Raw genomic sequence first — 26,001 nt, forward strand, 5'->3', positions numbered from 1 at the left:
GTAAATAAGAAATTTCTACTAAGTACTATTAACTTGTACACCAGGTTCAGTGGGGTATAACCCATAATATAATCGTAATAGCAGATTATATTAAGGGAATTTTAGTTCTCACCAGTTACTTATTACAATTGTGCTATGGGACCATCATTGTTCCAGGTGTTATACATATAATAGAAGTTAGAGACATTGTCTAGTTCTAGAGGCACTTACATGATTGGCCATTCCACTACTTAACCATCAGAATTTCTTTCATAACTCTAGATTTAGCAGATGAAAGAGTATAGTATCCAATAACTACCAGCCACACTATCCTACTACATCATTATGTACAATTTTCTACTCTAAAAATAGTGTAATTGAGAATTACTTAAATACTTATTTTCCCTGCTCTATCAGTTCTGTAAGTTTTAAATTGTATAGGTACTTCTAGTAAGTCATTTTTTAATACTCGTTATAATTAGCATATCTGTGATAATCTTATTCTATTAGGTTAAATCATATTGCCAATTTTATAGTTCAAAGAAATAATATATCAGGCATTTCATATGCTTCAACCTGATACTAAAATTTGAGGGAGTTCCTGTCTCCCATTTTTGTGAGTGAATAGTCACTAGGAATGATCTATTTTTAAACCCCTTTTACTTTTTTTAGTTTGGGTTTATTTTCTTTTTAATAAGCAAAAGTATGCTTTTTGGGAAAACAGTGCTTTAATGAATTAAAGAAAAATGAGACTTCTGATAAAAATGGTAGGTTAATAGCTTTATAAGTGTACTATGTTTTGTTGTTTTTTTTAATTATCACACAGTAAACATAACAAGACTTCAGTTAATGTAAAATTTTTCCTCTGTGGTTGAAGTTTTGTTTTAGGAATCTTCTGTTTCTTTTTCATTATAGATATTTTACAATATGAAGTGAAATTATTTTAGGAAAAAAAAGATAAAATATACTGAATAATGAGAGAAACAATGTATAACTTTATAAGAATTAAAATGTAGTGTTTGATGCCCAGCCCATGCAGTTCCCAAAAAAACACAAACAAAAATTCAACAAATGGTGCTGCAATAACGGGGTACTCACATGAAAAAAGAATGAAATGTGACCCCGCCATACAGCTTACAAAAAAATATATTTACTGATGTTTTTATGTTGCTGACATTTCACTCTTTAAAACGTCAGTGGTTAAACTGAGCTAGTTAGTTATTTAATAACTAAGAGCCAATTATTTCAGCCATTTGCCAACATTACCAAGGTGAAAAATTATGAAAGAAAAACAGTTATGAAAGGGAGTAGAGACAATCTGTGGAGATGATTTTATTAAGACAATTAAGCTCATATTAAAAATGTGTGATTACTTATATTTACATCTTTGATTATCTTACATATAGTTAATACTTCTTTATTAGCAATTCTAACAGCAATAAATTAGGTTTGTTGAATTGTGCTGTTAGCACACGAAAACAGAGGTATAATGACCATTCTACAGGGGCCTAGGTGACTGCCTGTAAAGCATTTCTTAAAGGTGATTCAGTAACCTGTGAAATCTAGGGTGAGTTTCCAGATCTTTGTCATTCTGGCCTGAAAGTTAATGTTATGAAAGTACCTGGATTATAAAGCAAACTGAGAAATGGGGATGTGGGATGAAACCACCATTGTTGAAATTTCAGCTTCTCAATACTAAGCCTGAAGTTCATACATTATAACAAGTAAATATTTTAAAAATATAAACTGCAGAGCTGTCCTTACCTTTTGCTATTTCAAAGGAAAATAATTGTGAATTCAGTGTGTGTTAAAACAACTTCTGTTACCACATTTTGGGTGTTTTATATTATCTGTTATCAAGCTGTGTTTTTGTGTTTTATTTTAGCTTATTTGCACTAATCTTGATGAACTCAGGGAATTAATCACAAAAATCGAGAATGAACTCAAAGATCTGGAAAACAGTAGAAAAAAATCGGTAGGTGCTGATCCAAAAGTTCTATCTGTTATTGTCAGCATTAAAATTTATTCCTGCTTTTTTCTAAAAACTCTTTTTTATCTTGTTCTCCTGGATTACATGAAAATTTGCAGTAAAAATAGAAACATTGTTTCTTTTATTTCTCCGATGTGGTTTAGTTTTAATTCTTAATAGACAAAACAGTGCCAGGGGCAAGTAAATTAATTAATTTTGTTTGCCTGATTTATATCGGGTAATTTCAGATATTTCCCAGTATAATAGTTTGGCTGTTTTCTGACTGGTAGTTTTTGGGTAATGCTTACCTTGCAGATATTCTTAATTAATAATTACATGCTTTTAATAGAAGTTTAGTATTAATAGCAAAAATTTAATTAGATGTGACATAAATATAGATGTAAATTGTTTAATTTTGCCCCAGATATTTTTGATATTTGCTTAGCATTATGACTCTTTTTGAGAACCTTTATCAACTGAAAGTTTTTTGACTTTTACTATATATTCTAAATTCATGAATAATCTACACCTTTATTTCCTAATTTTTTTATCGCTCTTCAGAGACTAGAGTATAAGGAATTATATTTATTCACTCAGCCCTTGGTAAAATACTCACTTATGTTAGTTATTCAGTCACTAACTCCCATGTATGTCACTTGTGTTTGGCTATCTCACAGATTTGAGAAACAGTTACACATCAGTAAATGAATGGGGGTGGGAGGCTTTGAGCATTGAAGAAAATCAGTCATCAATTAAAAACGCCTTCTTTTAAGGCCATCCCTTGTTGCCTTAGGAATATCATTAAGTCACTTACAGGTCTTTTGTTCAGAACCTATTAATCTAGAATTGTATATAAAGTAAGGTTAGTTATTCAGCAAGCTTGATATAGGCAGATTTAGAGTTGCCATTTTATAAGCTAGTAGGAAAGACATTGATGTCACTGAAGGGAATAGACTGTAGTACTATAAAAGCACAATTTTTAGAATTATTTAATTCCAGGGTTAAACAACATTAAGCATTTCAGAAGTATGTCTTGTGATACCTAAAATAGAATAATGTTCATAGTGATGGCCATCAGTTACCAAGAAATATCATGTTCAACATACAGTCTGAGAATTTCAGGAAACTGTAATATGTTTTAGAAATATTTCCATTAAAATGGTTTAAAAACTTGGCTGTATGGGAACTCTCTTGATGTGGAAGACCAAGTATTGTATCAAAATTTACCTTTTGATATAAAAACATTTGTATTTGAATGCTTAGCCACAACTCTTTTAATATTTATGCTTATAAAGGATCCATTCTGTTCTTTAATAGGAAAGAATAGGCTTTTTAATTAGGGAGTTGTTTATAGTTTTTTGCAGAAACTGTTTTTAGTGACATGACCATATTTTTTGACACTGAACAGAATTCTATTAAATAAATTTGCCAATTGCTTTTTGTGCTCCTACCATACTTATACATCTTAATTTATTCTCATAATCTAAATTAGGGTTTTTGTTTGTTTTTAATGTGCAGTTTTAAGCATATTTGATTTAAGTACTTGTACTGTGTATCCCAGGTTTTTTTTCTGTAAAGCCATCCACCACATTTCCATAGGTGGTATTAAGTTTAAGCATATTGCCTCCCCCCCTCCACATACATCTAAACTGTGTCTTTTCTGAATTTCTCATAAAATGAATTAATTTGTCTTTAGAGTAAGTAAGGAAATCGGGGATGGCCTTCCAGTCATGAGCATGAAACAAGAAGTAGAAGAGTAAAAAAAAAAAAGATTTTTTTAAAGTGAACTACATATACATGAAACTGTAGTGTGCTTATGAGAAAATTGATTAGATTTTTGTCTCTAAACTTTTAACTTGTCTGTGGCCACTGATATTTGCATATTTGTTTAAAATATGTTTTCTGCTCTTAAAGAAATAGGAATTCTTAGAGCTGTATTAAATGAGTATAATCTTAATGAGATTACCAACCTAGGGGCAATTTCAACTGCCTAAAAGGTTGTTCTCATGAACAAATCATCTCAACCATGAAATGTACACATGGCCTAAAGGACATAGACAATAAAACTTTATATCTCAGTATCATACCTTATTTTTGACGAAAGCTAATATTGAGTATGATAGTATAATAGAAGATAGTTGCAGGAATTAACTTCACCTGAATATTTGTTTCTATTTAATAACAGCTTGGCATCGTTTGGGAATAAGGTCCTCCACTTAACTGAATTTCCCAGATAACTGAAACTTAAACCTTCAGTACTAACACCCTTATTTTAATCATTTAATGAAAAACTTCCCTGACTCCTGATAAAAATACTGAACACAAAAATACTGAATATGAGTAATTGTGCTGATACCCTAAAAATCTATTGATATTGATAGATCTGTTTAAACATTCACCAAAAGGCTGTAATCCTATGTATTTTGAAGATTTTTGTTTGTTTGCTTTTGTTCTGTCTCTTCCTTCGCTGTCTGTCAGCTGTCATTTATTTTGTGTGTCCATGTACCCTAGCTGATATGCTGTGGACTAAGAAAGCAAATAACAATACTTATTTGAATTGTGCTCACAGAGAGGAACTGAGAGACTTTCCTAATGAAATGTATGAGGACCCCTCACTTGGTGAGAGCCGTTTTGACTGATTCCTTGCCTTGTGAGGTTCTTTCTCTTTTGCCCCACAAATGAAATATTAATATTGATGTTCATAAGAATATGCTACTGTCAAATCTAAACTAGTATTTAGACTTAAAACAATTCTGTTAATCATTAACTTTTCATAAGTACAATAATGCCTCCAATAACAAAGAAGATGTATTCTATATTACATTTACTTGTCATAAATGTCATTACTAAAGATAGAAATTATATAGATGATAGAGAAGTTAATATGCATGTCTTTAAACACTTGACTGCTTCATGGGGCTCCTTTTCTGCAGTACCTTTCCAGGTGAATTGTCTGATTTCCTCACCCAGGTCAATATTTTATTTAAAAAGCTTTTTTAGCCTCTTGGAGGTTTTACCATTGAGTTGTTGATTTTATTTAGATTTATCGTCCTTTTTTGCCCTTATCGTCTTTTGAAATCTAGATTAATTGTTCATTCTTACAAGATAACTAATTCCATTTATGGTTTATAATATAAAGAGAGAAATGCTTTAATTTTCTCAAATTTACTGTAGTTCACTTGATCCCTTAATTCATTTGGAAGCGTGTTTGAAAAGGCTCAACATCCTTTATGTCCTGCAAGGCTATATGTAACTAGCCACCTGAAATCCATTTAAATTGAGACCACCGAGTGAGATAAATAGAAGTATGTAGTTTGACAAAGTCCTTTAATTTTGTCTTATCATTATTTAGACCATAGGGCTCTTTAATTATCTAACAGAGAAAAAAATTTTATTAATGTTATTTTGTGGTTTTAGTCAAAAGGTAAAATTTGCATTTTGCTTCATTATTTGAAAATTCCTTTTTAGTTGGGAAATTTGTTACTAGTTTTCAGAAAAAACAGAGCCAAGGTGTTGATTAATTTTCCTGATCCTACTGTATTTAAAACTTTTTGGATATTATTGCTTTCTAAATTATCAAAATTGGGAGATTTTTGCCAGGCTTGTATAGATAAGTGGCTGTATTTCAGAATTTTTCATATGAATCTTTATTCTGTATTTCCTCATATCTGTTTAATTTTATTATGCATTATGTTATAGATTAGATTTTTCAAGAGGTTTTGTTCTTCTTTCCAGTAAGGAAAAATCTGGGTAGTGATTGGATATAAAGAAAAGTGAACATTTGACCAAAAGGAAAAGATGCTATTTTCATACATCTTTTAGCAGTTAACCACTTCAGCACTGAGCAGAATTCAAGATAGCCTTTAATTATTTCTAAAGAATTTATTCTAAAGCATTTCATAATTAATATTTAAGAAAACTTATAAAACTGCCTATGCCCTTTGATCCAGTATTTGGAATTAACCTTTATTTTCCATTTCCTCATCACCACCCCAACCTTCGCTTCTCATATAAGTAATTTACACAAAGGTGTGTTTAGCAGACTATTTACAGTGGAAATTTGGAAACAGCTTATGTGTCCGACAGTAGAGAGATGACTAAGCAAGCAATATTAACACAGTGTTAGGTAGTAAAATGAAATATTTATGGGTTGTTACTACATGGGAATAATTGTGGGATGTTACATTTTAAAAGCATACAACATAATATGTGTATAATGGTTACAATATGTAAAAAGTCATGTTAAAAAGAATTGGAAAAAACTTCAAGTAATTAGTAAAATCAATCTTTATTTTGTTCTTAAGATAATTTAAATTCATAATTCAAAAATAATAATACTCACCTTTCTTGCCTAACTAATGTTATAAAACCAGAAGCCTAGATCAGAGGTAGTAAACTCCATTTTTTTGATCACAGAGTTCTGTATAAGCTAGCAGTTATTAGTCAGGAACGAATTTGCCTCTGAGGGACATTTGGCAATGTCTGAAGGCAATGTCACAGTTCAGGAGGTAATTTTGGCATTTAGTGGGTAAAAGCCAGAGATGCTGCTTAACAGCCTATAATGATGTTATAGGAGATGTTGTAGAAGAGCCCTCCTACAAAAGAATTATCTGACTCCAAATATCAGTAGTGCTGAAGTTGAGAAACCCTGATGTAAATCCATATTTGCTTAAGGACCCTGTTCTCTAATTCTTTCTGCTGCTGCCAACTTATTGTAGGGAGAGAACAAATTGTGGTTTTGAAAGTTAGATAGAAATCAATTAACTCGTATGCCAGATCCCACAATTGAGAGTGTTTTAAATCATATACTTCTAGTTCAGACTTATATTTGCTTGAACTTGAGAATGTCAGTATTAACCTTTATCCTTTGTAATTCCATTAATTGTTTAAAACATGTTTGACCTCAGATTCTTGATCTTAGCTTGTCTTCAATCCAGTATGATTTATGGCCTCTTGAATAAGTTCACATATACCTTTTCACTTCCTTAGTATAAAAAATGCAAAGGTTACAAATCACATGTTGGTGTATATATTTTCCTTATTCATTTTTAGAAATATTATGTAATATATTATTAAAAAGGGAAGAATAATAAGGAATGTTACAAAGGTAAATGCAAAAATATAGTCAAATCATGTTATAAAACTTCATTTATTACATGGATTTATATGGAACCATAAAACATGATTACATATAGTAAAAGTCTGTTGCAAGAAAAGAAATTATAGATTGTTCATCGTATCTTCTGATACCTGTAACAAATTTTACCCTATTATAATGGAGTATGATGGGATATTTCTCTCTTCACTCCATTCCAAGTCCCATTTTCCTATAGTGAGTATCAAATAAAAATTCTTTTACAGCCAGCTGTTTAGAGTCCAAAATCTAATTTACTGTAGTGTAAGTAACTTTAGGTACATTGAATCCTCAGTAAACCCTAATTAACTTTATTAATGGCTTTGTTTGTAGGTATGATTACAGTAATCTCTAAATTACCCTTAGGATTAATTTTATTAAAGTTGTTATATCACTATGCGTAGTGTTTTCTTATTTTAGACCTTGTGGTAAGCTATTTAATGGTTAAGAACATGGAAAACCATCTCAATTGTTCAGGTGTGTGGGGGGGATCACTTTATCCTTAGGTAGTTCTGTGTAACCCAGGGTCTTAAGGATTAAAATTACCTTTTGGAAACCCTGAACAATAGATGAAATAAACTTCCTTACCTGTCATAATTATGGAGACAGGTAAGGAAATGTCTTATTCATTCCGTAAATATTCCCCAAATGTCTTCTGTGTGTGCCAAGTAGAGATTCACAGATTAAATCAGAGTCTATATCCTCAAGCAATTCATTTATAGAACCTAAGATTTTAATCCCCAACCCTAGGGATAGAATTTTAATATTAATCCGTGTTGGTTGGGCTGGCCCTTGTCCTTTTACAAAAAAATTGGTTTTTCATTTTCAAGCTGTGTATTTATTCAGAAGTCACCAAACTAGACACTTATACACTTAATTGTATCTTCATATTTGGCTTGTGAGTAGAGGGGAGATGCAGTAACATAGGGACTTTATGAAAAATTGATTGACATAATCAAAATCATATGAAGAAAGGAGAGCTTGATGACAGGAAATGCAAACCAGAGCAAAATATGACTGGGTAAGACAAAGTTTTATTTGACTGTGTCAATTAATTATCTGAAAATAAATTATCCCCATTTATCTATTGGAAGTCCTGCTTTTGGGATTTTTCCACATTTAATAACTGCTCTGCCTCAACTAAGACCAGGATATTAACCTTTCTTGATAGTGCTCACTGTTTCTACTTACTGCAATTTGGCATACAATTTGCGATCATCAGGAAAGCTTTCATTAAAAAAATATATGAATATCTTTTCTTCCAAAGAAAGTTTCAATTAAAAGGCAAAGAAGTTGTATGTTATTTTTACATCAGGTAGCAAATTAGTGCTTTATATTCCAAGCATGCAGTAAGCGTCAAAGAAGAGTTGGACCAAATGACAGATCCTTCTATAGTCATAGCTTCCCAGTGTGGTTTTATCATTTGCCTTAAACCCTTTTGAATTATGTATCATGCATACTTATTCAAATATAGTATTTTAAATGTTGAATATTTTTCAAAGGACTAAATAAATTTTTCTTACCTCCACTTTGAGTTTAACAGTTACTTTGCTTTTGACATGAATTCTGGAAAACTGAGTTTAAAAACAAAATCATTTTGGTAATAAATAGTAAAATTTGAAGTTATGGTGTCAGGGTAATGAGGGCAAAAAACCAAGTTTTATATCATCCTAATTTTTTATTTTACAGAAGATAAACAAATCTTTTGAAAGACTTTAAAATTGAAAAGTGGAATAGTTAAATGCCTTTTGTGAATTGGGAAAGAATAGGTCAAAAAGTTTGAGAGGACTGGATACTAATAGAAACTTGACTACCATTTTGCTGTATTCTGCTGAAAAAACAAAAATAATACGTTATATATTAAAGAAAAATTAACCCAGATTCTAGCAGAGAGTAAAAAGTAGCCTGGGAGGTGCAAGGGTAGTTCAGTGGTAGAATTCTCGCCTGCCATGTGGGAGACTTGGGTTTGATTTCTGGTCCATGCACTTCCCAAAACAGGCAAATCAAAATAGAAACTCAACAAATGGTGCTCTAATAATGGGATACTCACAGAGAAAAATAATGAAATGTGACCCCAGCATACTGCATACAAAAAAAAAGTAGCTTAAATAAGAGAAGAAAGACTCCACAGATGGATGATCTACTACTTTAAAATAAAAAAGTAGAGATAGCAAAAGTAAAATAGAAAAATGGAACAAATCTCCCTCAGTGTATGTGTGATTCTAGCAAGTAGTAACAGGTGCTTTAAGTTAGGGTGAGAGACGTTTAAGGCAAATTTATTGATACACGAAACGCTGATAAATAATTTTTTAAAAGACAATTGAATAAACCCTGCAAAAGCAGCTCTCAGGAATCCAAAAATATAATAGTCGATAACAATTCAATATAGAAATACTGGAATAAATATTCCTAGAAACTTCAGTAATACCTGAGAGTCACTATATTGCAACATAGTACAAAAACTTATTCATAATGATGACCCAAATCATCAGAAATTAAGTTATATTATTGTGTTATTCAGAAAATCTAGAAGACTTATATTTTAGAAAAAAATTTCTAACAACTTTTCAAATTTTTTTTTTTACGTTCAAGGAGAAATCTCAGATATCTGATAAACTTACATTTGTAGTTGAATACATATTGTGGGCCTAATCTGTGCTAGACATTGTGATAGGATCTGAGAAAATAAAAATCAGTAGGACTCTGTTCTTCCTTTAAGGTATTCCCAGCCTTAATTTCACTTACATGGTATATTTTATGCCTGATGATTCCAAATAAATGTAGCATTATTTAAGGGTACAGATTGTGCTGTGAACTGCACAAAAACCCATCTTCCTGATAATAAGTACAGACTTGTTTGTACTTGTTTGTTTCAGCATTTTGTTTGCTGCCACCAATTTGCTAAAGAGGATCAATTTCAGATACCCAGCTAGAGGTTAATTTTTAGTCCAGGGTACTTTCTTCTATGTAAATGAAAATAGTTACCATCTGTTATATGTATATTTTTAGATTTTCTTCCTTGGTAGTTGTGAACCATCTCATTTAGGAATGTAATCTGTCACCCAGTTTTTTCCTCTCTTCAAAGCTGAATGACACAGAAACACAATATTGTTGTTTGTTTTCACAATTCCTACTTAAATGCTAAATTAAAAATATAATGGAAATGTGTGTGCTTTTCAAAACAGAATGCTTTTAAAATAAAGTACAGATGTTTTCCTTTCTTATTAAATTAATCTTAAGTGAAAATTGGTGAAAGTATCTCAAGAAAACACTAGCTTATGTATATGACAGTTTATATTAGAACCTCTGGCAGTGTTAAAATGCTTTTTCCTTAAAACTTTTTCCATATTAGTGTGCAAAAGTTTCACTATGCTATCAAACTAGTACTCTTTTAAAGGACCGTGTAGCAACAAGGTGAATGCAGTATTTTACACCCAAGATTGAATATGCAGGAAAACCCAACAGTGAATATGATGGTAGTTTCTCTAGGTAAGCAATAAGATAAAGGGAATACTTACTGAATATATCATTACATTCGCATCTCATATTTATTAAACTAAGGAGAATACCAAATTATTAGTTTATTTAAGTACTGCACTTAATTTTATTTGTGACATATTTTTATACTGATGAGTTTAGATTATTTACAAGCTATTTTTGAACATTGCTAGCGATCTTACATGTCATCTTTGTGTAGGGACCCAGTTGGCTTTTCTGAAAAGTTATTTGCATTTTATTTGAAAAGCATCATTTATTGTTATTTAATCCCTTTTCTAGCACAGGACCTTTCTGGGACAAGAACCAAGCCTGTAACAAAGAAAATTTTCATGATCCATATTTCTGTGCCCTAACAATATTTGTAAATAAACCATATAGAAAAGTAGCACTAATACTTTCATCAAATACATCCTGCTTTTGTAGTTTTCTTTTTAATTATAAATGTTTTATCATTTCTATAATAGTATGGTCTCAGTTTAAAAAAGCATATTTATTCATGTTTTTAATTTTTTCTTCATTAACTATTGTTACCTGTATTAGATATACTACTGTAAGAAATCTATATAGGTAACTACAGAATTTGTATAAATAGGTGACTCATTTAAGTTTAATATACAAAGCATTTAAATTTATTAACACGTGCAAAATATATCTATCATAATGGGGTATTTAATAAATCTGGAACTTGTTTTCCTTTTTTTCTTTCTTTTAGGTGTCCATTGTCCCCAGCATCAGTAGATTGCCAACTCCCTCTCCTTGCAGCACCCAAACCAATATTATGCTGGTACTGTCATATATTTCCCAGATTACTGCAGCAGAAAGGAGTTGTTCTTTAGTTATAAGGTAAGTCTCCCTCCCCACTCATTTAACATATATAGAGATGCAGCTTCTCATTTTTACAATATTGTGTAGTTTTGTAAGTTTTTAAGTCTCATTTCATTTATAATCCCTTAGGGGGTATTGTTTTCTATTAAACTCAAAAATTTATAAAACTGCATAATATAGTAAAGGATTTATCTTATGACCATGGACCAACTACTTATTGTAGTAATTCTTGTGGGGTTATAAAACCTCCACTGTTTGGCAGTTAGGGCATCTCATGGAAAGGGAGTTGGCAATCTACTGTTGCTGGGGACATTGGATGAGAAAACAATGAAAGGTAAGCTTAATATTTAGACTCTATTATGTTGTCTTTGGCTCCATGGTACATGCTTGAAATTCATACTTTATTTTATGTTAAACTTTATAGTACATTCATAAAAGAAAAATCACTCTCCTCTTTTTTAAAGTGACCTTCCATAAGTGTGTGAATTATGTCCATATAATGCACTGAAATTATCTCAGAAAATATTTTTTACCTCTGAAAACAGGTGAGAATTCTGGTATTGAAAACAGTAATCTATCCCCATGTATGCATACATGTTTATAAAGTAAAGTCAGGGCTAAATTTATAATCACATTTTTTATTAGAGAAGCAATTATAGCACTGTTCCAGAAATTACTTTTTGCTAATCCGTATACCCACCATCTTTATCTTTGATTCTGTATTGAGGAGTACAAAATAGAGATTGTAAAATCCTTTCCGGGTTTTTTTTTTTTTTTTTTTTTGTCTTTTTTTGTCTTTTTCTTTCTGGTTTTTAATACATCATATTCTTTCTTATATGTTTGAAGATAGGGGATCTTGCTTTTATTTTTTAATTCACTTTTAAACTTTAGGTCACTGTAATTTAAATTATTGGTAGTAATTAAACAAAGTAAAGAAAACATTTTAGAGATTTTAGTTCTTAAATTATAGGTATACCTACTTGTAAATATATTGATAACTTACCCAATCCATTTCTTCTTTAGGAATTGTCCACGTGAAGACCAAGAGAGGCAGCATTGTGTAGTGTAAGGAGATTGAATTTTGCATTGAGGTGACCTAGAATTCTGGTCTAAAATCTCTCTAGAAGTACTTCCCTGTGTGACTTTAGACAGTTTCCTTCTATAAAATTATGTCCTGAATTCCCTTTTAGCTTTAATAATTTCATCCTGGAAGAAGCATAATCATTCTTGATTTTTACCCTTATCTGTATATGTAAATAAAGTTAACTCAGAAAAGCTTCTGCTACGGCTAGCTTTTAGTTACTGACCTACTTTAGTAAAGGACTAAAATGTATACAATCTGAAGAGAAACCAGAGTATGTTACTGATCTACTTTAAAGTTCAATAAGTAATTGTTTGATTTTGAGTAGATATTTTATATTAGACCCAAATTAAGGCAGATTGTCACCATCTCTAATTTCTTCTGAAAATTCCCAATTTTTCTTCTTTATATTAGTTCTATTGTATACCATGAAGCTACCACTAATTAGAAAGGGACATGTTATTTTTTAATTCCATTTGGGTTGTAAGCACCATTTTTTGACAAAAGAAGATGATGAGAGGTGAAATAATCACTATGAGTTTCCCTTTTACAGTAAAGTAGGTAAAGCACCTTGTCTCAAATAGCAATCCCAGAGCAGTGATTCTCAACTTTTTTTAAAAGTCCTCTTTTGCTAGACATAAAACTATGAACATATCCCCTTTGGCTGGGAGTAGGTAGGCTCATTGAATTAGTTTATATGTTTTTGGCCAAAACATTTTTTCTTAATATTTTTATTGAGGAATCGTCAGCCACAGAGTCCATGTTTACTGTACAATCAGTGTCTCACAATATCATCACATAGTTGTGTATTCTTCACCATGATCATTTTTAGAACATTTGTATTACTCCAAAAAAAGAAATTAAAAAAAAATAAAAAGAAAAAAGAAAAAGCTCATACATCTAATTATCCTAACCCCTCCTCTCATTGACCACTAGTATTTTAGTCTTCCCAATTTTTTTTTTTACCCTTTATCCCCCCCTCATTATTTATTTACTTTTTATCCTTATTTTTTTTACTAATATGTCCATACCTGGATGAAAGGAGCATCAGACATAAGGTTTTCATAATCACACGTCATATTATAAAAGCTATATAGTTATCTAGTTGTCTTCAAGAATCAAGCTACTGGAGCACAGTTCAGCATTTCAGGTACTTCCCTGTAGCCACTCTGTACACCATAAACTAAAAGGGGATATCTATATAATGTAAAAGAATAACCTCCAGGATAAATTCTTGAATCTGTTTGAAATCTCTAGCAAAACATTTTACTCCTGTACCTTGTCTTAGGAAAAATTAATAGACTTTTTCGTTGGTTTTCCAAATACAAAATTATTAAATATGCGTTTGTAAATTATAAGTGAAATACCATACCAACACCAGCCTAAGTTGAAAACACATATTGTGAAGAAAGAAAAGAAATTTAAGGAGCATATATAAGCTTAGAGGACCATAGACATTTTCAGTCCAGAAAGCAGGTAAGACAGAGTTATACAAAAGCTAGAAATCTATTTTCTGATTAATATTTAAGATCCCTTTGTTGTATGCAATTGGCCATTTCAGTTTTATGTTTGAGTGTTAGATTAATGAAAAATTAGTAACCAAAATCAAAACATAAAATCTTATAATCATTTTAAAACTCTTTTCTACTTAGAATTAATATTGTAATTTAGTATAGGCACAGGCATAACTGACAAGTGTCTTGAAGGAACAGCATCTAGCTTTATACAGTCTCCCCTTATGACTCTTCATTTACCCATTCCCAAAATATTCTGTCTAGTTCTTTTGCCTCCCCCACCCCATCACAATCAGTATAATCCAGTCTAAACCATAAAGCCTAGATTAACTCTGTAGCTGTCATTTTTCCCTTATAACTTCCAATTTGGAGAATTCACCATTCAAATATCTGGTGCTTCCTGGTATTTCTTACTTCCAAATTAATTCTACCACTAAGAAGGTATTTCTCCCCACATTCATTCCTTTATACTTTTCCTTTTTCTGCTCTCTTCAGCTTAGAAAAAATTTGTTCCCACTCTCATTTTCAGCTAAATAATAGTTGTGAAGTAGAAAAATAGTTTGGCTTGTATACCTTGTTCAAGGAGGAAATCTCCTTTTACCTATTTTCTGGTTTTTTGTTGTTGAAACAAAACCCTACATCATTCCACGAAGGATTTAGGATGGCTCTCATCTCCTTTTTCATCCTCAATTTAAGTTTGCTTTCTGTAGATGAAAATTACTTCTTCAGTTCTATTGTTTATCCGTTCAATAGTTTGAACAGGTGGGTAAAATAAACACTTTATAATATCTCATAACATTTTTCTGAGAAAAATAAGCTTTTGAGGTACAAGTCATTGTTAAGTTGCATCCTGTGGGTACTTTTAGAAAGCGTTTAATAAGAGGCCTATCTAGGTTAATATATTATGTAAAATAAAAATTTTCTTGACATTTTTCCTTATGCTTTGATTTGTCATACCACTAAGAAGAGGTAAGAATTAGTAAACCTTCCATATTTATTTTGTGCACATGCATACATAATCCCTTGTCTTCCTCCCCTTTCTGAGATATAAACATCTCAAAATGTAGCATTTTGTTTTTATGTGTATAAGCATTCAGTTGGTTTCAAGCACAATTTTTTTTTTGTAAGAACTAGACTATCAATCATTTAGGATTATATGTGACTAAAATCTCCTTGATTAAAATGTTAAAGGTCTTATATATGTAAAATTGGGAAATTTATGTAGTTATTGACAATATTTTTTGCTCTAGGCAGTGGAACCTTTCCTGCTTTAATGTTCTGCATATGTGTAAATTGACTCACTTAATTGCTGTGGTGTAAAGTCTAACTTTATGCATGTTAAATGTGATCCGTAACATATATAGTTTGCCTTGTGTTATAAAAGTAATAAAGCAAGCGAATTGTGTAGTATATGAATTATATCTCAAAGCTGTTTTTAAAAAAAGAAATAAAACATTGTTATATAATAGTAAAATTTTGACAATGACGTTGATGTTGACAGGTGCATACTAACATTGGGGAGAAGGGATGGTTGGATACCCAACACTGTAACTGCTATAAACTTATTGTTCCTATGGTAATCAAATAATTTGATGTATATTGGTGAAGTGTAGCTTTACGAGAGGTTTTTTAACCTATCCTATGTCAGACTGAACTTTGGTGATACTGTTAAAAGGTAGTGATGTAGTTCTAAGAGCTTAAACTTCTGAATCAGGCAGTTCCGGATTCAGGTCACATGACCTTAAATAAGTTATTAAATCTTAGTGTATAGCATTTTAATATTAAAAATGATGACTGTCTTGATTGCTTTTCTGTGCTGGTCACATATGAAATAAAATAATTGTAAAATTCCCTAAGAAAGTTAAATTTATTAAGAAGACTGCTGTTGAGTATGATAGCAAACCTAGTTTTCTCCTTTATTATTCCACTCTGAAAAAAGTACAAAAATTTTTCACAAGTAAGCTATATTATGGTCATAGTTAATGAATTTATATAAATGTTTATTTATATGTATTTAGTAAATGATTTATAAAAACATTTTACAATTTACCCAATTTTTTAAACTTTTTAAAAAATTTTATCTCTTGATAAAATGGTTTTCAGATTTCTTCTATAGAACTGAGTATCTCTACAATTTATTGAATAAGATTTGTTATAGGATACTTCCCCTTTCTGCAACCTTTTTTAAAGAAGAGATATGTATTTCTTGGATTATTGGCTTTAATTTTACTTTGTTCGTTACTTTGAAAATAAGGATTGACTTTCAATTTTAGATTAAATCTAAAGGATTTTCTTTAAAAATTCTATTTTTAGGGTAAATGGTATCATCGGAGGCAAGCTGTAAAAGAATTGCATAGTACATTGATGCGTCTTTTAAATGAATTGCTGCCATGGGAACCAAAGTTAATGAAGGCTTTTCAAAGGAACAGGTAGTCCAAGCTTTTACTTGTTATTTTTAGGCCCTTAATTTATGATATAGGAAGATATCCTGGAGTAATTTAGTGGTTTCCATTCCTCTTTAAACCTGCAGATATTTTTAGTGCCCATTGTGTTCAAGGTACTTCCTAAACCTTGAGAGATGGATGTTGAGTAAAACAAAACCCCTTTTCCTGTGGCTTACATTTGAATAAAGGAAACAGACAACTCAGATGCCAGATAGTCATAAGTGTTATGAAGAAAAGTAAAGCAGAGGATACTATTTTATTTCGTCAGGGAAGGCCTCTCTGTTGACTTGGTGTTTGAACAGAGACCTGTAGGAATTGAAGGAGAGAGCCTTGTAGATATCTGAGGGAAACAGATGGAGTAGGCTTAAGGTTGAGAGTGATGTTTGGCATTTAGAGGAAATGCAAAGAGAGGAGCCTAACCTGAGTGGAGTAACTGAAAAAGAAAGTGATAAGAGACAAAAGACAAAGAGTCTATGGGAGGAGGGCCAGATCATGTAGGTGTTTAAGAATTTGATTTTTACTCTGAGTGAAAATGAGAAGCCATTAAAAAGTTGTAAGCAGAGGTGTTAAAATTTAGGCTTTAAAGCACTCACTCTGTTGTGTTGATATTAGTGTTGAAAATGAAGCAGAGAAGTGAATTACACTGTAACAATAATCTAGGCAAAAATATAACATTGGTTTAGACAAGAATTATGGCAGTACAGATAATGAAGAGTAGTTGGGCTGTGGATATATATATTTTGGACATAAGATTGGTAGAATTTGCTTAATTATCGAGTGTGGGGTGTGAGAGAAAGCTAGGAGTGAAAAGATTATACTCAAGATTTTTGCTCTAAACAACTAGAGTAATGGAATTTACATTAACATAGATGAGAGACTGAAGGAATGGCAAGTTAGGTGGGGAGGATATTCAAGAGTTTGAATTTCAACATGTTAATTTGATATGCTTTTTTAGATATCTAATTGAAATTATTGAGTAAGCAGTTTGATGTATGAGTACAAGCTCAAGGGAGTAAGCCAGACTGAATGTGTAAATTTGGGATTTACTAGCATATAGATTAAAGTCTAGTAGAAATCACCTGGTATGAGAGGCGTAGATAAAGAGAAAAGAACTGTGATGTATTCCAACATTTGAAGGTGGTATTAATGATTATAGGACTCAGGAGAAGAGACACAGAAGAAGGAGTGCTTAGTAGGGTAGGAGGATAATCAAGAGAGATGATATCCTAGAAGCCAGATAAACCAGTGTATCAGATGCTTTTGACATGTTGAGGAAGATGAGGACTGAGAGTACATTATTGAATTTGACAATATGAAAGGTCATCGATGACTTGATGAGCAATATCGGTGTAGAGTTAGGTGAAATTCTTAGGGATATGCTCAAGAGAATTAGACAACAGAAATTGGAGTTTTTTTAATAGATAGCTCTTTCAGAGAATTTTGCTATAAAGTAGAGCAGAGAAATGGGGCAGCGACTGGAGGGACAAGTGGGGTCAAGACAGGGTGTTTTGTTTTGTTATTGATACTTATTTTTATTAATGAGAGAAATAATATGTTTGTATATTGATAGAAATGGTCCAGTAGGAAAGCAAAAATGTGTTTAGACAAAGAATGGAGCATTTGTTGGAGTGATGTCCTTGAATAGGCGAGAGAAGATATATAAGTGGAAATGTTAGCTAGGTAGACATAAAATATGAGTACAGATGAAGGTGAGTTAGTTGCAAATGCAGTGTGAGCATGTGAAAGTTCTCTTCTTATTGCTCCCAATTTTTCTGAAATAAGAAGCCAGGTCATTAGCTGAGAGTGAAAAGGGAGGAGAACCCCCAAATAGATATTTCTTCAATATCTATTGGAAGGGAAATTCATTACACAATTATCCTTTGGTAACCCATTGTAGTATTTCACAACTCTCATCTGGCTTCATAAAACCCTTAAGTTATAATTTTTAAAAACATAAATTGAGAGTAATTATTAACTAACATCATTGCATATTTATATACCGTACATACTATGGGATAACTACTTTTATTATCCCCATATTATAAGTAATCTGATGCTTAGGAAGAAAAACAAACAAGCAAAACTAAGGGTAAGGGCTGAGAGTGGAGTGGAGAAACTCAGTTGAAATCAAAAGGGATTAAGATAAAGGAGCTCTGAAAATTATCATGCAAGTCATTTGGAAATTTTTCTGTGTCCCGTAGTTTCTTAGAAATATTTCTATTATGTTTATGTTTGAAAGGGATCCCTGTGAAAGTTAGGTTTCATCTCAGCTGTCTTTCCCCCAGTTTAATTTAAAAATATTTCTTGTGAGACCCAAAGATTTAGACATCATTACTGTGAAGATTAAATGATGAATTTGTTTACTTTCTATAAAACAGTAAAAAATAATAGATAATTTTGCTTAGAATTATTTGTTTAACTTATTATTCAACTACTACTTTCACTGTATTATATAAAATAAGTAATTTTAAAACTCAAAATGTTTAGATATCTATTTCTGTCAGTAGAGCTGGAAAAAATACTTAACTTTCTCTCATTTGTAGGAACAGCAGCTTTTAGGAAGACAAAGAGGTGGTCTGTATGGTCAAACACTTTAACTGAAATTTCAGATAAAATCTTTAAAGTTTCTTAAGCCAACACCCTAACTTTTATCTTCTTCAGAAATGTCAGTTATTGATAAAACTGAACTAAGCCTGACACATTTGAGATTAAAGCATAGTTTTCAGTGACTTCATTGAAAATATTTCAACCCATAGTTCAGAATGTTGAAAATTAGTTTAGCTACCAAGAGTTTAATATATAGATATTATTTGATATGTTGTGCATGTTATTTCAGAAGTCGCCTAAAGAAAGACTATGATGATTTCAGAAGACAGCCTGATCATGATAAATTTACCAGAGAACTATGGACTAGTGAAGAAGGTGAAGGAGATCCTGGAAAAGAATCTCCTAGAGGGGAAATCAACAAGTCTATAGACTCTACAGAACCTCTAGATATCCTAGAGAAAGATCATCTTGATTCCGGTAAGCAGCATAACTTTTTAAATCAGCATTAAAAGCATGAAGAGAAGCTTTAGTTTGTTTTGTAGAGGCAAAAGCTAATCTAGTCAGTGATGTATTTTGATTGAGAAACTCTGATATTTTTGAAAGAGTACTATTGTCTTTATAAGAAGTTTTTTTGGAGCCATTATTACTTTTTCTAGGAGTTTCTAGAGCCGGTGCCTGACTCCAAACAGTAGCCTTGTCATTGTTCATCATCAATCACATGTCCTTGATCTGAAATACCTTTGAAATAGGTCCATTCCCTTCTTTTTATTATTACCATTTTTTGAAGCACTATTTCTCAAGTTTACTTTAAATGAAACTTAAGTTCTTAATACTGCAAAGATTGTTTTTTTTTTTAATAAGGAATCACCGTAATAATAAGGAAAGTCTAATGAGACCAGAGTGAATAGATCCTTATTGTTCTAATAAGAATAGAAGGTTGGTTTAGATAATCTGTAATGAATTTCAACTCATATTATTCTATAAATCTAGTTTATTAATTTTCTTAAGTTATATAAGAGGTTAGTATGAAAGTTTGTGGTTCAAAAAATATTAATCTGTATTTTCTGTGTCTCTGGTGAATTGAAGGAGAAAAACTTCTCATCAACCCTGTTTGACCAGATAAGGACAGAATTTTTTTTTACTGTAAGAATAATTAAAACCAGAAAAAGGTAGACATAATTCATCCTTTATGTTCTCTAAAAATAGAATAGAGAATCATCTGTCTCTGATATCAGTGTTTTCCTATCCAGAGGAAGAAAACTATACGCAATTCTTTTCCAAATCTAAATTCTAAATAGAAGTTAACCAAAAAACTGTTTTCTCACTAATATTAGATTGCTTTTGGAAAAGGTTATAATAAATATCCAGATCACCAAGTCAAAGATCACCTTGCCTTTATCTGTCAGTAGTGCCGAGACTGCAGAATCACACTGCAGTAGATTTAGATTTCTTAATTGTCAGCTCAAAGATTGACTTTCTTTTTATAATTAATTGGTCTTGCTAGTGTTATCAGCTGTCATTTTATACAAATAAAGTGCCTGTTTTTATAATTTTCAGATGACATGAAATTGTCAGAAATAGATTTTCCTATTTCTATGATCAGAAGCAAACTGTTGAAAAAAGAATTGCCTTCTAAAGATGTACTGAAGACACTGCCTAAAACACTTAAACGACAGTGCAAACAGACTAGTTACTTGGATGACAGCACAAAAGAGCTTTCCCCAAGGAAGAAAGCAAAGTTAAGCACAAATGAGATGACAGTTGAGAATTTAGAAAGTTACATGCAGATAGATTGTTCAAATGAATCTAAGTATACAGAGCCACCGTTTTCAGAGTCATTCGCTGCAATGGATTCAACATCAGTGACTACTCTCCAGAAAGGGACCAAACCTATTCAGGCCTTGCTTGCAAAGAATATTGGGAACAAAGTGACCTTAACCAATCAGCTGCCCATTTCCACTGGTAGAAGTGCTCCTACTGTGGAAAAGACAGTTATATCTCCTCCAGAAGGAAGCCCTATAAAGCCAGCATTGACCTGCCACACCAATACAAAAGGTCCTTTACAGATGGTGTACAAAATGCCCTGTGGCCAGTGGTTGCCAATAGATCTGCATAACAGCTCTGTAAAGATTCAAATGCAACCTATGGTGGATCCTAAAACAGGAGAAAAAATCATGCAGCAGGTACTTATTCTGCCTAAGAATTTTGTGATTCAGCACAAGGAAGGAAAAGCAGTTGCAAAAGAAATACCACCACTTCAACAAAAGGGTTCAGAGCAACATTGTTCTTCTTTCCCACAGAGAGCAAATGCAAGCTCTTCTTTAGCATCTGTTCCTGTCAACTCAGCAGGAACTGTTTCTACCCAACTACCTAGTATAGTTTTCAATAAAACTAGTACACCTTTATCAAATCTGAGTAGTGCTAGACCACAGCCTTTGTCACCTGTAACCTCCATAAGTAACTTATTAACATCACCAGTTAAGACTAGCCAGAGTGAAGCAGGAAAAGTCAAAAATACAATTTCAGCAGCCACATTCCCCCAGCCCATTGCTTCACCCACCATTTCCTCAACAGTTCAGCCACTGTTATCAGCAACAACACTAAGTGGATCTACAAACCCTAGCAGTTCCCTCAATTGTTTTGCACAACAAACTGTTGATTCTTCTGAAGCAAAGCAAGAACTGAAAACTGTGTGTATAAGAGATTCACAGTCAATTCTTGTTAGGACACGAGGTGGAAACACTGGAGTTGTAAAAGTACAGACCAATCCAGATCAAAAATCACCCAACAGTTTATCTTCTAGTTCGGTTTTCACTTTTACTCCTCAGCTTCAGGCATTTCTGATACCAAAATCGACAGCTTCATCATCTTCTACTTTTTCATCAGTAGCTAGAACAACTACTACATCTAGTCTCCCACCCTTTAGTCAAACACTTACTTCTGTGTCCATTCCAGCTAACTTTAATCCGTCCATGGGGAAAAATCTCAAACTTACATTAGGGCAACCCTCTTGCAGTAGTAATTTGGGCCACTTGATAGATAAAACTTCACACCTATCCTCTTCTCCACTGATGTCCCCTGTTTCTTCTAGCACGCAACTACCATCAACAACAAATAGTTCAGTAAGTGTGATTAACATATCAACAGGAAATTTTGGACAAACCAGTGCAAATGTTTCTAATACTCCAACTAAACAGCAACAAGTAGATTATATCACAAAAAGTTACCCTGTTACCCTATCTGAAGCAACAGCAGCAACAAATGGAGATGTGATCAGTGGGACTACAGTTCAGAAACTTATGCTGGTGTCAGCTCCATCTGTTCTTTCTTCTGGTAGTGGAACTACAGTTAATGCGACTCCTGCACTGACATCTACAGGTGTTTCTACCCAGAAATTAGTTTTTATTAATGCTCCAGTTCCCAGTGGCACTTCAGCCCCAACTGTTGTTGCAGAGTCGTTAAAGCAAACTCTTCCTTCCCCTTTGAATAAAGCATATGTTAAGACTCCAGAGCAACCCCAAATAGTGCTAATTCCATCTACAGTGGGAGCACCTATAAAAATAAGTTCATCACCAACTGTGTCTCAGATAAAAGATGTGAAAATTGGATTAAATATAGGTCAAGCAATTGTTAATACTTCAGGCAATGTGCCAGCTATACCATCAATTAACATACTGCAGAATATAACCCCAAAAGGAGAAGAAAAAAGTAGCAAGGGGTATGTTTTGCCACTACCAACAAGTGGTAATTCAATTCCAGTAAGCTCAAATTTTGTGAGTCAAAATATTACTCCTGTTAATGAATCAGTGGTTTCTGTAGCGAAAGCAGTAAACATGTTTTCAGTAACAGGAGCAAATGTGTCTTTGGGTTCTCTTTCAACCTGTGCTTCAGTTGGGACGCGACCTCCTGTTTTAGTCAGTGGAAATGATACCTCTTCAAGAATTATGCCTGTTTTGTCAAATAGACTTTGCACGTCAAATCTAGGAAACACTGTGGCTATATCAACTGTGAAAACAGGACATCTTGCATCATCTGTTCTGATTTCAACTGCACAACCAACAGTGTCTCCTAAATGTTTAACATCAGCTTTGCAAATTCCTGTTACTGTTGCCTTGCCTACAGCTGTGACTGCATCCCCTAAAATAATCAACACAGTTTCACACCTAGCAACAGTACCTGGAGCTACACGTTCTCTCTCTCTTTCTAAAAGACAACCTCAGACTTCTATCCAGTTTCAGTCACCAGGGATTTCAACTACAGTGCCAGCAAACGTAAACACAAATAAACCTCAAACCGAATTGCCATCCCTTTCCCCAAGTCCAGGTAAAATAATTAATATTTCCAATTTTGCTGCTCTGCCAAACCAGCAGATATCCCCTGCTTTATTAAAATCAACTCCCAATTACAATTCTGTTCCAGGTAGCCCTGCCATTCACACTGCTACAGCACCATCAAATGTAACAAGTTTGGTAGGGGGTCAGTTCAGTGAACCTTGTATTCAGCAAAAAATAGTCATCAACACCAGTACACCATTGGCACCTGGTACTCAGATCATGATTAATGGAACCCGGTTTATTGTTCCACCACAAGGTCTTGGAGCTGGCAGCCATGTTCTTCTGCTATCAACTAATTCAAAGTATGGTTCTCCCTTAGTTCTTAACAGTGGCCAAAACGTTCAGCCCACACCAGTAGATAACCCCACCCAGAAGATCACACTAGCATCAAATAATTCTTTATGTGGGCAACCTGTCAAACATCCTCTAAAAACCTCTACAAAAATTGTAAATTGTCTTGGGAATGCAAGTTCTCTACCCCCAGTACATATAGCACCACAAATAGTGAATACAACTGCTAAAGTATCTGTTCCACCTCCTGCACCAACAGTGTCATTGACTTCAGTAATTAAATCTCCTCCAGCTGCTCTTTTGGCTAAAACTTCTTTGGTTTCTGCCATTTGCTCTAGTAATCCTCCACTGCCAAGTAGCACTTCACTATTTCATTTGGACACATCTGTCAAAAAATTGTTGGTCAGCCCAGAAGGAGCCATTTTGAATACCATAAATACTCCAGCATCTAAGGTGTCTTCACTCTCTTCCTCTCTCTCTCAAATTGTTGTATCTGCCAGTCGAAATTCTGCCTCTGTCTTCCCAGCTTTTCAGTCATCTGGCTTAGAGAAGCCTGACACAGCTGCATCTTGAATTTAGACTAAATGAGCCAGTTTTTTAAATAATGGGGCATTGTTTTGTCTCCCAGAAGAATTTTAACTGTTTATTATACTGTTGAAAACATACAAAACTTAGCTGTTGTTGTTGTTGTTGTTGTTTTAATGTATCTTTTCATTAGCTTACGGCAAAGTTTTGTTTGGGGAGGGAAAAATCTATTCCATTTCTCTGTATAAAAATCTGTATGTTTTCAAAGGTTGTTTGGAGACAGAATTTACCTGTCTGTATAACTTACATTGAACAAGTCACATTTGACTAGTTTTAGGGTACGCTAGCCTTTTGCACACCTGCATTGACATGTTTTTTCTTAAATTTGGACTATTGAAGCGTATCTACAATATGGTATTCTGTGTCATCAGTGAAAACTTATTTTTGTTTCTGTAAAATATATATATATTTATGCATTGTGAAAATGCAGTCCATGGTGTAAAATTGTACATATTCCTAAATCCCTAACAACCTATACTAAACTATATGTACAAAGAAGTATGCTGTCTTATTTATGTTTTGTTTACATAATGTATAGTTTTTTAAGTATTTTAGTAATTTTGGACCAGTGAACTGTTAGCAACAGTGCAGAAGAATCTGCATGTAATAAACTAAGTTGCTGTATTTCTTTGTTTGAATACAATTTTTTAAAGTGTTTTCTTGTCCCACTGAAAGAATATGTAATATAAATGAAGATAGTCCTTACAAAAAGGAATTGTCTGGAAAATTTGAATTAATAATAGTGAGCATTTGTTGTATAAGGCACTATATTTTACAAACTTTATGTTTACATATCTTATTTGATTCTCACATCCTCTTGAGAAGTTAAATGATGTCCAGGGTTACCCAACTAGTAGGTGGTGGTGTTTTAAGTACCTTTTGCATAGTTCTGTGTTAATTTCTTTTATAAAATTCCACTCCAGATTTCATTGTCTTAACTTTTTAATTTTAATCCACCACTAAATTCTACATTGACCAAAATAAGTGATCTTTTTTTTTATCTCTTTTTATACATTTCAGATATGGTTGGTTAAATTTTTTTATTTTTAAATAATTTTGGATTCAAAGGAAGTTGCAAAGATATTACAGAGAAGTACTGTGTAGCCTTTATCCAGTTTCCCCCAGATTTTCTTTTAATTGAGGCATTGATTCATTGTATCTGATTTTCCAAAATATTTAAAATCATGGGGTTTTTTGTTTGTTTTGGGTTTTGGTGGTGTTTTCTAGCTTAGGGTAATAAGTGAATTTGGACAACTTAAGTTAATTATGAAGTGTTTGTACCATTTGTTTCTCCCTCTTCGCCCCCCACCTACCCCCAATTACTGAGCAAGTATTTGAATTCCATCATAAAGCAAATTTTATGGTTCAGCCAGTTCTCAGGTTTTGCTTTTGTGGTATTTCTAAATAAAAGATAGCTTCTATGTTTATGGCATTTTCATATCCATTTTCTTATTTGAGAATCTGATTGTGTACCTTCCACATTCCATTTATAATGTTACTTATTAGACCTTATCACATGGAGTTATGGTCTAGGGTTAACAATGAAAGGAAATAGTAGACCTAAAGATTTCCTTTGAAACTGCATTGAAATTTATTTAGTTACCAAGTGAAGACACAGTGGGGGTATTCCTGGAAAGTTTAGCCAGAGGGTCCCAAAACCTGTATTTGTGCTCTAAGCAACTTTGTCAGTCATGTGTATGCGGGTCTCAATCTCCCTCCCACTTTCCCTGTCAGTATTGGAAAATCTTGGATTGGTGTTTTATGAAGTACAATGCATCGTACATAGGTGGTAGTCAATAA

At 32.7% G+C, this 26,001-nt stretch overlaps 1 protein-coding gene across 8 annotated transcripts in view; it reads left to right on the top strand.

Annotated features, from left to right (window-relative positions):
• Positions 1-25,633, top strand: part of BRD10 (bromodomain containing 10) — a 116,629-nt gene extending 90,996 nt beyond the window's left edge. For 6 of the 8 annotated variants that reach the window (XM_077148234.1, XM_077148235.1, XM_077148238.1 and 3 more), the window contains 4 exons: positions 1,865-1,954; positions 16,314-16,429; positions 19,281-19,468; positions 20,549-25,633. In XM_077148234.1, the coding sequence (XP_077004349.1) occupies positions 1,865-1,954; positions 16,314-16,429; positions 19,281-19,468; positions 20,549-24,189 (4,035 nt within the window). In that variant the 3' untranslated portion in view covers positions 24,190-25,633. The remainder of the gene's footprint in view (positions 1-1,864; positions 1,955-16,313; positions 16,430-19,280; positions 19,469-20,548) is intronic. The other 2 variants (XM_077148236.1, XM_077148237.1) reach the window with 1 other exon arrangement.
• Positions 25,634-26,001: the final 368 nt, after the last annotated feature.

This window comes from Tamandua tetradactyla, chromosome 2 (assembly GCF_023851605.1).
Source record: "Tamandua tetradactyla isolate mTamTet1 chromosome 2, mTamTet1.pri, whole genome shotgun sequence".
NCBI classification, from domain to species: domain Eukaryota; kingdom Metazoa; phylum Chordata; class Mammalia; order Pilosa; family Myrmecophagidae; genus Tamandua; species Tamandua tetradactyla.